The 15,881-nt window shown below is 39.4% G+C and overlaps 1 protein-coding gene and 1 long non-coding RNA gene across 5 annotated transcripts in view; both read left to right on the top strand.

Annotated features, from left to right (window-relative positions):
- The window catches only part of msi2a (musashi RNA-binding protein 2a), a 152,561-nt gene extending 137,539 nt beyond the window's left edge, over positions 1-15,022 (top strand). For all 4 annotated transcript variants that reach the window (XM_079598883.1, XM_079598881.1, XM_079598882.1 and 1 more), the window contains exons 12-15: positions 4,353-4,532; positions 8,215-8,369; positions 12,970-13,046; positions 13,206-15,022. In XM_079598883.1, the coding sequence (XP_079455009.1) occupies positions 4,353-4,532; positions 8,215-8,369; positions 12,970-13,011 (377 nt within the window). In that variant the 3' untranslated portion in view covers positions 13,012-13,046; positions 13,206-15,022. The remainder of the gene's footprint in view (positions 1-4,352; positions 4,533-8,214; positions 8,370-12,969; positions 13,047-13,205) is intronic.
- Positions 8,776-10,727, top strand: LOC306991227. Its single transcript, XR_013796056.1, has 3 exons — positions 8,776-8,947; positions 9,045-9,112; positions 10,682-10,727. It is a non-coding gene; the product is annotated as an uncharacterized lncRNA (long non-coding RNA).
- Positions 15,023-15,881: the final 859 nt, after the last annotated feature.

Below are 15,881 nucleotides of genomic sequence, written 5' to 3'. Positions count from 1 at the left end.
TTCTGTTGTTCAGGAGAGAGATGGTGAGAGTGAAAGTGAGGGGAGAGGGGTAATTATCGTCAGAAATGAGGCTCGGCGAACGATTCGCACTGCTGGGCCCGCTGATCTGGTCGCCACGGCAACGCCGACCCACTCATTTGCTTTGCAGATGAGTAATTACATCCAATTAGACTACTGAGAGAGTGAAAAAAGAGAAACAAATGGAAGGGGTCTTTTGTTTCACACTGATAGCTGGAATATTAATAATTGGGCTGAAGATAAGATGGACAGTGATACTGTAACTAGGAGCTGAGTCGAAGTCTTTAGCAGTTCACACCTGAGAGCTTCACCTGCTTCCACACCGCACTCACTCTCCTGCTTATGGTCAAAGTCCCTTTAAGACAAGGCATTTCACTCGGCGGCCATCTTTGTAACACATCTCGGGCAAGCAAGTGCAGCTCCTATCTCTTTAAATGGGGAAACTTCAAATTCTCCAAAACTGTTCACCAAGCTTAAATTGCATATTTGAAATCTGACCACACCGGTCCCATCATTATTTTTCTAAACGCTTGAATCATGAAAAAAAAATGGACCAAGCTAATGCTCATGCACAGTACTAAATGTGTGTCTCAGAACACTTTTTTGGAAACTTTTACTTCAACGAAGCAGAGACCAGGAGACGTTGGGATATTTTTCAAGCAAAAGTTATTAATTATTGAGGACTTCACTGTACGTTGCTGTAGTCATCCAAGTCTGACTAAGGGAACTTTACGTTGCAATTTATATACTTTTAGGGGGAGGGATTTACATTGAGGTGGCGTGTAAATGAAGTACAGGAGTCAGCCCATTTCCCCAGCCCTGATCTCATCCGCATTACAGTGTCATTCAAATGTATAGATGCTAATCCAATCAATCAGCCTAACTATTCAACGACTGGGCCAGGGGCTCCACGAGCCATTAAAGACAAAGGGTGAGAGTCTCAGTAATCTGACTCATTTAACTTACAATAGAGAGAACAGGACTGGCAGGAATCTCTTGCTGGACAGTACATAACTTTAAATGCTAAATTCAATGTACTCAACTTTCTCAGTTTATACTATTGTATTGGAATCTAAATTTAAACATTTAACACATTTGTAATACAACAACTTGGCGTTTCTTTAGGAACTGGAGCTTCTAACGGCTGCTGCAATGGCGGCAATTGACACTTTTCTTTAGAAGGCGGGACTTATTCCGCCATATTGCACATTGCACTTTCTCCCGTTTTTTTAAGGAAATATAAGCATGTATATAACAATTAAAAAGTATTTAAAAATGTAAAATGAGTAATCTACTTTAATGTTTTATATTTAATAATTTACATTATGACATTGTACAATAGTAATTGAAAGCGATACAGTTTTGCTGAAAACTAATTGCACACATAGCAAAACATTACTGACTGGTTTGTAATTTTGAAATGACTGGGAAATTTCATTTTGGAAATGTCAACAAAACCCATTATGGGATGTCAACTCTGCAAGGGCTCTATCAGACCCTGTTTTCATGTAAAAGTTGAACAAATCAAATGTAGATCCTGGTCATGTAGAGATAGTTTCAAAACTGATTTGATTTGAACCCTGCTTTCAAATTGTTCATTTGTATAAATAAAGGCCCTAAAGGGTGTTCTCCATGGGTTTTTTCTGATTAGTTCTTAAAGAACACCAGAATGTAAATTTGTGGCACATGCAGTGATATTGCTGTTCTCACTAGCTCGTATGTCCAGACTGCAGTTAAACCCAGAAACAGAGATTTACAGCTCTAGCGCGCTACCAGCTGAATTATCAAAAGCTCTGGTGATGTGCCGGAAATTGTGTTATTGATGAAGCGCTACAGCAGATGTCCGTACAACTAAAACAGCATTCCATTGGTGTTCATTAGCGAACCATTAATTCGCACACATATTGTGGCGCACAGACTAAACGCATTTCTGTGGCAGACACCCACATCGCCGCGACCCCCCGAGGTGATGCACGCTACCTCTTGAACATGCTGCGAGAGAACATGTGTTGTTTTAGAAAGATCAGAGGAGAGCTATTATTTCTCTAACTTTGATGTCAGAGCAACTTTGCCCGATCCCTCTCTGTTTCTCACCTTTGCTTAAGTAAAAGTAAATCATTTGTATGCTCTGAAAAGAAAATGAGCAGAGGAAGATAATCAGGCAACGGCTCGCTCCCAGATGGCTGCTTCTGCTGTCTTGCCATCCAACTGAAGAGCTCTTTTCAGCCTCATTTTATTCATATCCTTTTACACTGATGGCACTATCATTAGAGGCAATCTACCTGAACAATAAAGGTAATTTTCCCTGCCTTTATTAGATAAGACCTTCCTGACTGAGCGCCTTGTGCAGCTGAGGGCTAATTGTCCGTGTCAGCATAAACAAAGCAGCTGTGTACATCCGTTGTGTGTGTGAATGTCGGCTTTGTGTACTGCCTCTCCCAGTATCCTGTAATCGGCAGAATTAGGCAGATGGAACAGGAAGCCGCCATTGTGATGTCCTGGCAATGTGCGACTCTTGGAATGCGTGCCGGCACGGTTCCGCAAAGACAGTGCGGGAGGAGAGGGGGACGCTGCGCCTTCACTAACCTGCGCCCCTGCTCAGTCATTTAACAAATGGAGGAGTCTGCGTAGAGGTCGACTCTTGTTTGTTGTTAAAGATCTAATTAGAGAGTGCAGAAGAGGCAGCGGAAGCTTGTCTAATTAGCGGGGAGCAGAAAACCCACTTTAAAATTCAAGGACAACTGGCGATTAGAATGCACGTCGAAAAAATGGATTACGAAAAGAAAGGGTGTCTCTGGCCTTTGTTTTGCTGTTTTTTTGTTGTTGTTGTTGTTGATGTTTTTTTGTGGTTGAGATCGAGCGTGAAAGTCGGTTTAGTCCTGATTAACAGTGCAGGGTGAGGAGAGAACGATCTAAAAGATCCGTTAAAGACTCAGGATGCCTAGTGTTGACCTGGAACAGCCCCAGTGTGTCCCAGACAGAACTCCGTAGGAAGCTCCACAGATTTCTGTAGAATTGGATTGGTGGGCATTCATAATGTTGAACACATACCTAACCCTTTGTATGTTTGTATTTGATTGATTGGTAACTGCCAATAAGAATGCTCTTAGCTTCGTTTAAAAGAATGGTTTAGCCTAAAAAAGAAAATTCTGTTATTTACTTGCACTCATTTCAAGCCAGTATGATAAAAGATCATTTGAGAATATATTTGTGTTTTTTTTCAATTGGGTCACAAACAACATAGGACCCTACTGACTCTCATTGTATGAAAAAAAAAATATATATATACTTTTGTGTTGCTCAGAAGAAGAAAAAAATAATATAGATTTGGAATGACATGAAGGTGAGTAAATGATGACAGAATTTTCAGTTTTGGGCAAACTGTTCCTTAAATGTGTTTAAGGTTTCATTTCAACAGTTTGAGAAGAAATTGGGGTAAAAAAAGAACCCACAAGTCTGTCTGGGTTATATACATACATGTTTTTGTATGAGTTCACTGAATTGTAATTGGAAGATGTAATTGGGATCATCATTACAGCGGCACATTTCTGATTCCTCAAGTCATGATTTACAGAAAGCAGGCGGTGTTGGAGTTGTGCCATTCCTCAACACTTGAGTGTAATTTGACAGGCAGGCGTTTTGCCCACAAACCGCGGACGGTGAGGGAAAGTTGCGAAGCTGATGAAAGAGAAGCTACTTAGAGATTCAGATTACTTTTGCCAGCTGTTGAGGGCATAATCAGCGCTGTGATGTTCGGCAGTACTCCAGGACGCTCCTGCAGGTCCCAGACCCCAATGAAAAGCAAACATGCGGCAGGGGAGACGTAAGATGTAAAAGCCTGTGTGGTGGATCCTGGCTTTCTTTGATTGGATCATCTTGCTCTTTCTAGAAGGCCAATGAAGACATTTCATGCTCTCTGTATATCAAACCCGCACATAGGATTAAAGAGACCAGCTATAAATGTTAGCTAGAGCCATCAAATAATGTCCTCTGAGGCGTTCATAATCTGCCATCCTGATGAAAACATACTTTTTTGATGTTTATGGCCAATAAACATCAATGATAGTTTGTTGAACCACACGCTGAATGTGACAGCGTTTTATTTCTCACTGTATCCTATCCACCATATCTAATGTGTTCACTCATTATATCTTAAGATCTTTGCTAGCATCTTTGGTTTAGTGGGCATCATGCTGTGTAACTACTAACAAATTGAGTGTATGTGGGCAACATTCAGCCTCATGTCGTCACCTGTCAGTCACTTCATCTTTTTTGTATCATATAGTGTCATGTGTGTCAATGTCTGCGTCTCATCTCCTCTATGTATTTCCTAGGGTTCCCCGATTATGGCTTTTATTCTGGCCCCGGTGACCAGCGGGCCGCTCCCTGCTCCTTTGCCGACTATGCCACCTTGGGGCCCCATACGGGTCAGATGCTGCAAAGTGAGCACGTCACCTCCACCTGCAACTCACCCTCCCAGCACCACCCAAGCCCGGACCACTTCAAGAGCTCAGGTGTGTATGGCATATTTTTCTTCTAACGCCCATTCATTATGATATATTTGGAAATACCCCTTAATATTACAAGTGTCCTTATGTTTGTTTGTTTTTACATACATAGACAACCCACTCATGTACCGCATGTTTTAGTGCAAAGAAATCAGTCCTACCTGAGATCACTCCTAAAGCCTTGTTTATACTCGACGCGTCCGCACGAGCGCGAGTCTCCGCTGACTGCGCGCGCACCTCTCCAAGCGGTCGAGGCGTTTATACTTGACGCGCTCGCCGTTGTACTATTCTTTGAAACGACAGGGGGTGACTCGAGTAATTGCCCTCTAAAACATCAGGAATCGGTGAGAAGAAGAAAGATAAGCACGTGACTGTTTATTTTAGTATACCACCACCAATACAAAAATAATCGTGTAAAACCCAGTAAACCCTGAGATTATTACGTGTGCCATTAGAACAAAATATTTGTAGGCTATAGCCTATATGGGAATACATGCATGTATACAACTAAATTAACGATCTCTTAAAAAAAATTATAATTTCCCTAAACATTTCATTAACTTTCGTGTACATGGGCCTTTATGTTCATTAAAAAGGCTTTTTATGCTATTGTATGCTAATTTTTTAAATGTAAGCAACTAATTTAGACGCGCAAACTGGGTGCTGGTGTGATAAGAAGTTCATGCTTGGCCAGATTCGGCTCGAAGTCGTTCATCTTCGGATGCGGAGCCGCGCGCGCTGTTACAAAATCTGCCGTGCACACCGGCAGGCGAAATGGGCCTTTGCGCACCCAACGCGCGCGACCTCCCACACCGCAATTACGTCATTTTTGCCGCGCGCACCTTCGCGCTCGTGCGGACGCGTCGAGTATAAACAAGGCTTGACAATGCTTCATAAAATACTTAGGCATTGTTAGGATAAAATACTTTATCATTTATTATTTATATATCTTAAATACGTACTGTACAACATCTGTGTATGAAGTATAATATAGGGCTGACTCAATTCAGTCTGTTCCTACATTGATTTTGAGATTCTCTTAGAATTCACATTTAAATCCAGTCATGGTTTGAATCTGTGGCCGTCTGATGCACGTTAAGCCACATTGTTTTGAAGGAGCCAGTGAAGTCACGCGTTGTGTGACCCATCTGCGGTGCGGTCCTAATCAGTGCCAGGCCAGGTGTCGTGGATCTTTGAGATTCAGCTCCTTCTGTCCTACTTCTCTTTGCCTCATTTCATTTGGCAGCCAACAGGAAAATGTCTGTAGTCCTCCCGCTTTACACCAGCGATTACATAGATGAAGTAGGTTTGGCCTTGAGCCCAACCTGTGCTCATTCTGCTCCCGGTAACTTTGGATTCACAGTACAAAGGCTAAAGCTAAATCCATTCCTAAGAGTACATGATTTAAATGAAAAAAAAAAAAAACATTAGTGTTCTTGTTCATTTGCTGAAATGCGTCACATTATGGATGTAAATGTGTTGGGGACACCATTACTGGTGACTTTAAGATCTCTTAAGTGCATTTAGACAAGTATTTAAAGAATCAAATCTGTGAGTTCAGATCAGTCATTGATTTGCTACATATTTTGTTGTATTGGCTCCAAGTCTTTTCATCTGTTCCTTCTTGCTAGATTTTGACACATTTCTCCAGCTAAACAACAACAAAATATATTCTTTATTTTTATTTTTTGTTGGCATTGGAAACAGAAACTCATCTACGACTTTGCTGCTTCAATTTATGACCTTAATATTGCTTTCAGTATGGGTTTAGAGCGATTCCAGATAGCTCTATTAAATACAGACGCGCTACCTGATATGAAGGTCCGTCCAAATGTCTCTTGTATGCTTGTTGCTGTGGCAACTTGGACACAGTCAATGCATTGTGGGTCTTGCGGGGGTCAATACTGACACCATTGGTGTGTAGCTTTGTGTTAGACAATATCTATGTTTCTAAGTCTGCTCAGCAAAAACACTTTGTTATCCCGCCAAAGCATGTGCAGGGTGACATCGATTGAAACCCCAATGCTGGGAGCTGGAGCGGGACAGATGAGTCACCTGTGTCTCCAAAACACGCTGCGTAATCGCAGGCCGGCGGGTTTAATTAGCATGGGTGCTGCTAAGCTACCAGTCAAAGCCAATAAATGTAAGTCATGTTTAGCTATTAAAGCTAATAGCAGTAACTGTTTAGCCCCAGGGTTTAATTTGGAGCATAAATCCTATTTCTGGCAAAGCGAGAGAAAGCACAGCACCTTTACAGAATCCAGCAATTATATGGAAGAAAGATTACAGTACACACATAAAATGACTGTAAAAGCGAGGTAAGCCGTAGAGCTCAGGGAAGACATGGGAAACACGTCCAGAGACAGGAGGAGAGTTAGTTAGTGCTTAAACCAAAAGCCACAGTATTAAATACTGCTAAAATAAAAAATATTGCTGAACTTAATATATATTTTTTAAATATATATTCAAATATATAAATTAATTCTTGAGATACTTGATTTTCGGTTTAGAATTTGCGCTCACAGACCGATGCGTGCTACACGCAGCCTGCGACGTACTGTAGCTACAGCGTGAGTTCGATGCAGAAGTATAAATTGGTGATGGGCAAGCAATGTAATCCGTGTACGGCCGACTACAAGCCTGCATCATACACGTGCATCTTTCTCTAGTTTACACCAGTGGTGACTGCAGTCACTGATGTTCAGTTGCTGGAGGTCTCTCTCAACTGTATTCCGTCACTGTGAAGAGAGATTTAGGAAATGAGCAGTCACAAAGGAAGCTCGATCTTTACATGCGTGTTCATACTCGCTTGAAATCTCAGCTCACAGCGTGCTCAGCACAGCAGGAAAGCCTGCATTTCTCCCTGTCCTTCGATCAGACCTGCTGAACGGCATTCGATCAGACCAGGCTGCTTGCTTTTTTTGCATAAATGTTGTGGGTGTTTTTAATCTATATGCTGTCCAATTGTAAATGCGGGTTCATAAAGGACATTTTTGTATTTAAAAACCGAACAAGAACAAGTGGACAGAATGCAGGTGTCTTAAACACGGTGCTCAACGGAAAACTCCTTACAATTATCAAAGATACCCATGTAGTTTGCGTAGTGCAACAATTAGTTTTTTTTAAACAGCACAAGCAATGGAAGAACTTCTGAACAGCCCCTGAAGATGTTATTTAGCTTTAAACACATTTGCATTGTTATAATGGTCATTATTCAATAAAAGTATTGTTCATTCATACTATACAAGTAACGTGTCATACACTAGTTGGCAAAGCTGAATTTTCAGCATCATTACTCCAGTCTTCAGTGTCGCATGATCCTTCAGAAATCATTCTAATATGCTAATTTAGTGATAAAGAAACATTTCGTATTATTATCAATGTTGAAAACAGGTTTAGCTGCTTAATGTTTTTGTGGAAACTGTGATACACTTTTAAATATTCTTTGAATACAAAGTTCTAAAGTGTTGATTTTAAATATAAATATTTTGTAACGTTATAAATGTCTTTACTTTCACCTGATTAAAAGTATTATTTTCTTTTCAAATATATATCTTACTGACCCCAGACTTTTGAACGGTAGTGTATGTATTCTTTCCCATGATTCTGTGTGCTGGAAGCTGTCTCTGCCGCCTTAGTGACTGAAATTTGATGTATCATGGATCTGATGTGTGTGTGTCCTGTACAGGTGCTAACCCTCCTCGGCCTGGAGGTTTCCCCGGTGCAAACAGTCCTGGACCCGTGGCAGACCTGTACGGCCCCAGCAGTCAGGACTCAGCTGTGGGAAATTACATCAGTGCTGCCAGCCCCCAGCCGGGCTCCGGGTTCAATCACAGTATCGCAGTGAGTACAGCACTCTTTCACTCAAGACATCCAAAAGTACAGAGAAAGTTCTCACTTTTGTCCTTTTGTCCATCATAGTTTTTAATTCTATTCAACCTCCAACTGAGAAATAAGAGTCTGATTGGCTGTTCCCTCCATCATGACTCACTTTTTTTATGCCAAGGGCTTGATTGTCAGCGCAGCAATTTAGAAACGCAAGAAAAAAAATGAATATCAGAGGAATTAGTTCCATTCCACATGTTCAAAAATACCCCAATGAGTCACGAGTCTCCGTTAGACTGACACTTCTCATCTCGCTGATGTTTTGTTTGGGGAATAAAAGCATCACAAACAGTTTAGAGAAAGCGAAAAGCTGCCAAGGTTGTAAATGAGCAAATTGTCAAAAATCAGATGTCCCTGTAACTAGCAGATGCTCTTGACACCGTCTCCAAACAAAAGCCCCTGCGTTGCACAAAAACTTGCTTTAATTGGCTTTTGTCGGGGAGCGCACGGATTCTGTCTGCAGATGTCACGGACGTCAGGTTGCGGCTCGGTGTCAGCGCGGATCTCAATTTGAAGAAGAAAGCATTTATAATGAGGTGCCAAATTGAAATTAAATTATTCACCCTGTTCTCACAAATCAGTTTCTTAACCAACTGAAGCACATGTTTTGATTTATGCGAGTGTTTGCTGCAGATTTCTACAGTTTTGTTGCTTGTGGGTGATCTGCTTTGAGGCCTGTTTTCATCTGCTGTATTTGAAAGGTAAAGAATGATAGAGATGTAATTGTGGTGGATTAGTTAAATATTCTGTCATTATTTACTCATCTTGCTGTTCCAAACCTTGATAATATTTTTCATGGAAGCTCCTGAAAAATCACCATAATAGTGAACATGGTATATTCAAAGTCTTTAGAAATCAGACAATACTTTTGTCGCATTGTTCTCAAATGTCTCATAACCAACATGTGCCATCCATGGTTAAAATGTAAAAAGAATGCCAAAATGAAAGAAATGTCATTTTTGTCTGAACTATTCCTAAACTTCTGAGCCAGAACCGGTGAGATTTTCCCATCAGAATAGGAAAGATGTCCAGTGCAGTGGTTTTTCAATCCTGGTCCTGGTGTGCACATATTGTCTCTCATATCTGACACACTTATTTCAGTTTATGGTCAGGTTTTCACTCCACTTTAAGACACTCACAAACTTCCCTAAGCACTTCCCCTCGGGGAATCCCTGCCGCCATTTTGAAGTGTTCAACTTCGAGTGGACTTTTTTTTTTTTTTTTTTTTTTTTTTTGGACAGACCAGGGGACTGAGTCTACTCGTATGTACACTTCAGGCAGATCCATAGACCACAATGGAACACTGTTGTGATGTCACAACAGCACAGAGCTGCACGATTCTGGATAAATTGAGAATCATTAGAAAATTAAAAAAGAGATCACAATTCTCCTACGATTCTGAATAGACAACTAAACAAAATAATGTAATTTATTAGAGGTTCTGACAAAGTTAATTGCTGCTGTCTATAAAAAAAACATTTGTATTGTAAAAAATCAGTTTTAAATGGTAAATGGACTGCATTTATATAGCGCTTTAACAGACCCATGGCCACCAAAGCGCTTTACATATTGCCTCACATTCACCCATTCAATCACAATACACTGACGGTGTAATACATTTTAATAAATGATTCAATGACTGACTCATATTGACTCCACCAGTAGTGAAACAGCTGAAGTGTGTGTTTTTAATACTTTATTTGAAGTGTCAAGTTACTTTCAAAAGGTTACTTAGGCCTACTCTATTTTGATCACTGCCATAGACATTAATGTTTATATCCAAACTTTAAACATTTATTCCAATACTATAGACCAAATCGTTGTCATTTAGGAATAAGATTGTGTGGATGTTTGAATCGCGATTGCTATCTTTTAACGGTTAATTGTGCAGATCTACAACAGCAACTTGCATGGTGGCCTCCATAGCAGCTTTCAAGGGCTTAGGGTGTTCGTTTTAAAACCATTGCAAGGGTTCCGCCAGTAACGGCACTCGAGCAACATAAGCAATGACGTTCAGCCGAGTGAATGAGATGGAGGAAAGTTAGCGAGAGAAGGACATGAAAAAGGTGAACACAGCTATGGATCTTATTACCGGTAGTTGATGATCTGAATCAGGTGTGTTAAATAAAGGAGACGCACAAAATGTGCTGAGCTGTGTATCCCCAGGACCAGGAATGAAAACCACTGGCCTAGTGGTTAAAGTACTTGGCTAGTAATTAAAAGGTTTGATTCTACAAACCTGATTTGTTAACTTTCAACTTTGTTTATAGGCCCTTGAGCAAGACATTTCTGTTTAGAGATTGCCTCTGCAAGAAGTAAGTCACTTTAAATGAAAAAAAACCCTCGTTAAATGGTTAAATTGGTTGCTAATGTTGAAGAATTGCAAATAAACAGCTGTTTATTGTGTATAAAGACAATTCATTGGTGACAGGAATATTAACTGCTGGTTAGAAACTGAAGTGAGCAGAAACTTGGGTCTTTTATTCTTCATTTCTGCCTCCTGGCATCTAAATAAAACATGCCACTGCATGAATTCATAACTTTATTCATCGGCATTAGTGTGTTTCTGAGCGAGAGCGTTTTGTGCTGTGTGATTAACTCCAAATGTAGTGTGCGTTCGTTCAGCTGGACTGATAGATGTGTGTGTAGTTCTTGATGTCTCCGTGCAGAACATTAACACGGGAAATGACGCAGAACTAAAATGCTCGTCTCCATTTATTTTTCTGACACGTGTCACCAGTTCACCTCCTACTGGAACCCCCCCCCCCCCCCTCTCTCTCTCTCTCTTACTCTCTTTCTCTCTCTTTCTCTCTCTCTAGATAAACTTGTAGTTGTAACACGTCCAAGACAAAATAGTTTTATTACCCACAATTCTTAAAATGAGGAAGTCTGGTAGAAAAGCCAATATAAACTTAAGAGAGCCTTTCCTTCCTGCCCTCTAAAGCAGCGGGTGTGAGACTGACTTTGATTTATTCGTATGGATTAGACAGATCCGCTCCTGCCATGCACACAATAGTCTGATGACAGGCCCGATAAGCGGCTGTGTTTCTCAGAAAGGCTTGTTGACAGGTTGCCGTTTTGCCCTCTAAATCAGCCGTGTGGGTTTGTAAGTTCACAAACGCAGTCTGACAATGGGCAGGATTTATTTATTCAGGACTGATCAGCTCCACGGAAGAGGAATCACAGCAAATATGTTTTCCTCTTGAATTTTCCTTATGTTTAGACACCTCCGAGTTACTCTGATGTGGATTGTAGCAGCTTTATTAAGTAGCATAAAAGAAATGGCACTTTAAAAGAGCAAGAATCCAACATTTAAGTAAACAACTCCTGATGTTTGGCCGTAAACAGATCTCCTGGATGAGAGAGGGTTTATAAAAACAAAATATGTATTTTATGAAATAAAAAATTATTAAAGTGCCCTTATTAATCGTTTTTCAAATATTACCTTTCATGCAGTGTGTAATATAGCTGTCTGTGAATGTAAAAGGCCTGCAAAGTTTTAAAGGTTGAAGTACACAACAAATAAAATGAATGTCTCCTAAAAGAAGGAATCAATTCTGAACTGTCGAAACGAGTCGTCAGTTATTCAAGTCTCACTTCTTGTTACATACCTACGTAACATTGTACAAATTTGCATAATGCCAGCCTATGGTCTTCATTGAACAACGTCTACTTTGACCCGCCCTCAAACCCTGTAGTTGTAGCTGAGGTCTGGAAGAGTTTGGTTCGCGTTGTCGACATGTCGAGAAGATGCTGTTTTCAGTGCTGCAAATCCACTTTGCATGCTCTTCCAAAGGATGAAGATTCGCACTGGAGTTTAATCGACACCATGCGCTGAGGAAGATCCGGAGCTGAAATTCAGATATGATAATGCGTCTTTAGTTTACAATCACAACAGACTGGGCCGTCTGACCAATCAGAGCAGAGTAGGCTCTCTGAAAAGAGGGGTTTAGAGCAACTTAATCTTTGAACTAACCGTTTTCAGACTCTTTGAGGTGATGTGCAATGTATATTATGAGTAAAATAGTGGTTTTGACCTTGGATTCATGTAAACCTGTTGTAGGAGAGCTCCAAAATAAAAATAGAAACCTTTAAAATAGCCTATAGTGGCACTATAACAACTAATGGAAATGTTGATAGTGAACAAATTATTTGTATGATACTTATTAAAATATATCAGGTCTAAGTTGCTGGTAGACTGTGTAATCCCAAAAAAAGTATTTTTTAAAAATCAAATTTGAAATTTCTCTAAAAGACATGGAAATTCTACAGTGATGCCAGGGACAAACCAGCATCCAAAACATCTGCTAGTGCCGAACTAACCATGCGTTTTACTTCATCTGAATGTCTGCTCTCAGTGACACTCAGATCACAGCTTTCATTGTCACTTTTATCATTTGTGAATAATTGTTCTCTTAAAGTGGAGTTCTTGATTCTGTACATAAGAGAAGAATGAATCTCAGACAGTTCATAAAAAAGAGAAACGTGTGCTTTATTCTGTTAGATTCACACTACATCAATGATTCTGCTCAACATCTTATACATTATCTGCTTTCAGGGTCCTTTGATCGCCACAGCATTTACAAATGGATACCATTGAAAGCGAAGCAAAGATGCAGCACCAACTCATTGAAGGTATGCACATTTTTCTCTTTTTCTCAAAACTCCATTCTGATTCTATGTAGCCATTCATAGTCTAAACAAGAATGATTAAAAGAAAATAAAAAAACACTTAAGGTAGCAAATGTTTGTGGTTTCCTGTCCTATAATGTGTCGTCTGTTTTGAATCACCAGAATTCATCTGGAGGCCCTGGGAAAATGGCCAGAGTCTCTGATTGGTTCATGTACAGTTGATGTCATAAAGACTTCAAGCACTACAGGTTCTGATTGGTGAAAGGACAAAGGGGGGTGGACCCAAATAAAGAAGAAAAACATCTCAGAAAACAAAACATCACAACTGCTGTTAACAGTAATCCAGCCCTCCTGTCACTGCAGGACTCCCTGCTTTTATTTTCCCCCTTTCTGTATGCTTTTAAATGACTTAGGCTTTTAGAGAAAAATACTTAGATGAATGAATTATTCAGTTGCAATTGTCACGATTCTTTTAAGTTTCTTCGCTCATTTTAAGTGTTCACAAGTGTTGTCCGAATCAATTTTGATGCCAGTTAAAAACATTTATTTTGCACACTTGGACAGACGCCGCACTGAAAGACACCACGCCATTCATCCATTGAAAAAAAGAAAAAAAAGAAAATTACTTAATCTTAGTAGCTGTTTTTAATTGTGAAGTCTCATTGTTGATCATAATGACCTATTTTTGGGCAATACAGAGGGAGAGGACTCCAATATTTTTATGGTCCTTTTTATATATATCTATATCTATCTATCTGTGTTTGTTGTTGTTGTCATTTAGAAAAAAAAAGTATACTGTAACTTTTGTTTTCAAACATGGTGGTTTCAAATATAAGAGAAAGAAATGTAACTGTAAATATACTTCACTGCATATACGGTAACCAGTTCAGGCATATTTTTCTGAAGGTGTTTCGAAAAAAAATCAGGGTGAAATTAATTGACGTATGATGGTGAGAAAAAAAAAATCCAGTAACACATGATTTTTCTAATTAGTGTATACACATGACATGAGCTGAATCATTTTACAGGTGTGATACCAGCATACTCACGGAATCTTTCCTCATTCACCGTGGAGTTTCAGAAACACCACTCCCGTCCAAAGCACACTGTGTGTAGTGATCAACGAAAGGACGTTTTCCTGTGTTCTGCACATTCGGACATTTTTATACTCTTGAGAGAAAAAAAAAGAAAAGAAGAAACTTACTATGTTGTCTGTTGTTGTTAATGTTGTCTAATAGAGGACGTTCCTCTTGATTTTGGAACCTGTCGTGGACTGTACGTGAACGAAGCGGTTTATTTCACTTTTGACTGAAGCAAACAAACGTTTTTAATGAATCATACCTCAGTCCTGTGAGATTTCATTTATTCTGAGTAAATCAAGTGTACGGAGGAAGCTTTGCACTGTGTACAACAAGAACGGAGGTTTTCTCTTTGCACATGCTAGCTGTCATGAGTGACCTTACGGAGATTTGATGTATGAAAAATTGTTGCTTTTTATTTTCTGCCACTGGCGTCCAGAACGCAGGTTGAGAAGAAGCCAAACGAAAAGCAATCTATTACTGGTGTGCTCCGATTCCATTTCAAGGACATAGTGAACCTTTTATCTGAAATATTGACATATTTTAATATACAGCCAGTTGAAGACACTGAAAAAAAAAAATGTTGACCCGAAACCCAGAGCTGCTGATTTCTTTTTCAAGTTGAAAAGCTGTTTTAGGTCAAACACGTATATATAAATATATAAATTGCAAATTTTTAATGTTAAATGATCTGATATGTATATTCTGATGTAAATGTGTCTTTTTTTTCTTTTTCCTGCTGCAGATGTAAACTGTTTTATTTGGTGTAGTCTGGTGGCCAGAGGCACACGCTCTAAACGCCAGAGCCTCGAAAAGATTTATAGAGCCAGTCACGTAATAATATTTAAACAAACGAAGGGAACGGAGCGAGGGAAGAAAACTATTGTAATGTTCAAATGTAAAAAAACAAAACATTAAAAATGAAACCAAGATGTTTGTTCAGTGATTTCAATTTTGATTCAGGTTATTTTTGTGGTGGTTGTTGTTAATGACTTTTTTCCCCCCTTTTCTTAATTTCTCTTTTAAATTGTCATTTAACAGCAGTTTGAACTAAATGTGAGACCAGAAATCCTTTTTTACCCCATCATCTCCTACTATTACACTGAATACACATGCTTACAATTAAGTTTATACACAGTATATCACAGTCTTGAGCGGTAGGTGTGAACACGTAGGTACAGTATACCTTTACATGTAAAAGAGAATGTGATCTCCATGGGTGCTTTCTATGATGTACACAGCAGTTGGTGAACATTTTATGTTTCATAACTGCCTGGTACTATTTAATAGATTTAAAAAGGCTAGAAGCAAGGTCTATATTACCTGAAGAGCGCGGCCTCTGTCTGTTGGTGTTCCCATTCACCTCGCAGTTGTTCACTGACATCACATTGGCTAAAGAGCGCACACAGTCAAAAAGACAAAAAGATAGATATTACATTATACAATACATTGTTCGTATCATGCAATGAGGTGCCGTGCGCTACCATTCAAAAATTTGTGGTCAGTAAATTTTTTTCAATCAAGGCTGCTTTAGTTTTATCAAACAATTGAAATCAGTTATACTGTAAAATAACTTTTCAAAGAAATGTCATTTATTCCTTTTAATTTTTTCAGCATCATTACTCCAGTCTTCAGTGTCACATGATCCTTCAGAAATCATTCTAATATGCTGATTTGCAGCTCAAGAAACATTTATTATTAACAACGTTGAGGACCGCTGTGCTGCTAATACTTTTGTAGAAACTGTGATGCAGTTAAG

The sequence above is a fragment of the Phoxinus phoxinus genome, assembly GCF_949152265.1.
Source record: "Phoxinus phoxinus genome assembly, chromosome: 23".
Classification (NCBI taxonomy): Eukaryota; Metazoa; Chordata; class Actinopteri; order Cypriniformes; family Leuciscidae; genus Phoxinus; species Phoxinus phoxinus.
This window is presented reverse-complemented; position numbering and strand designations above follow the sequence as displayed.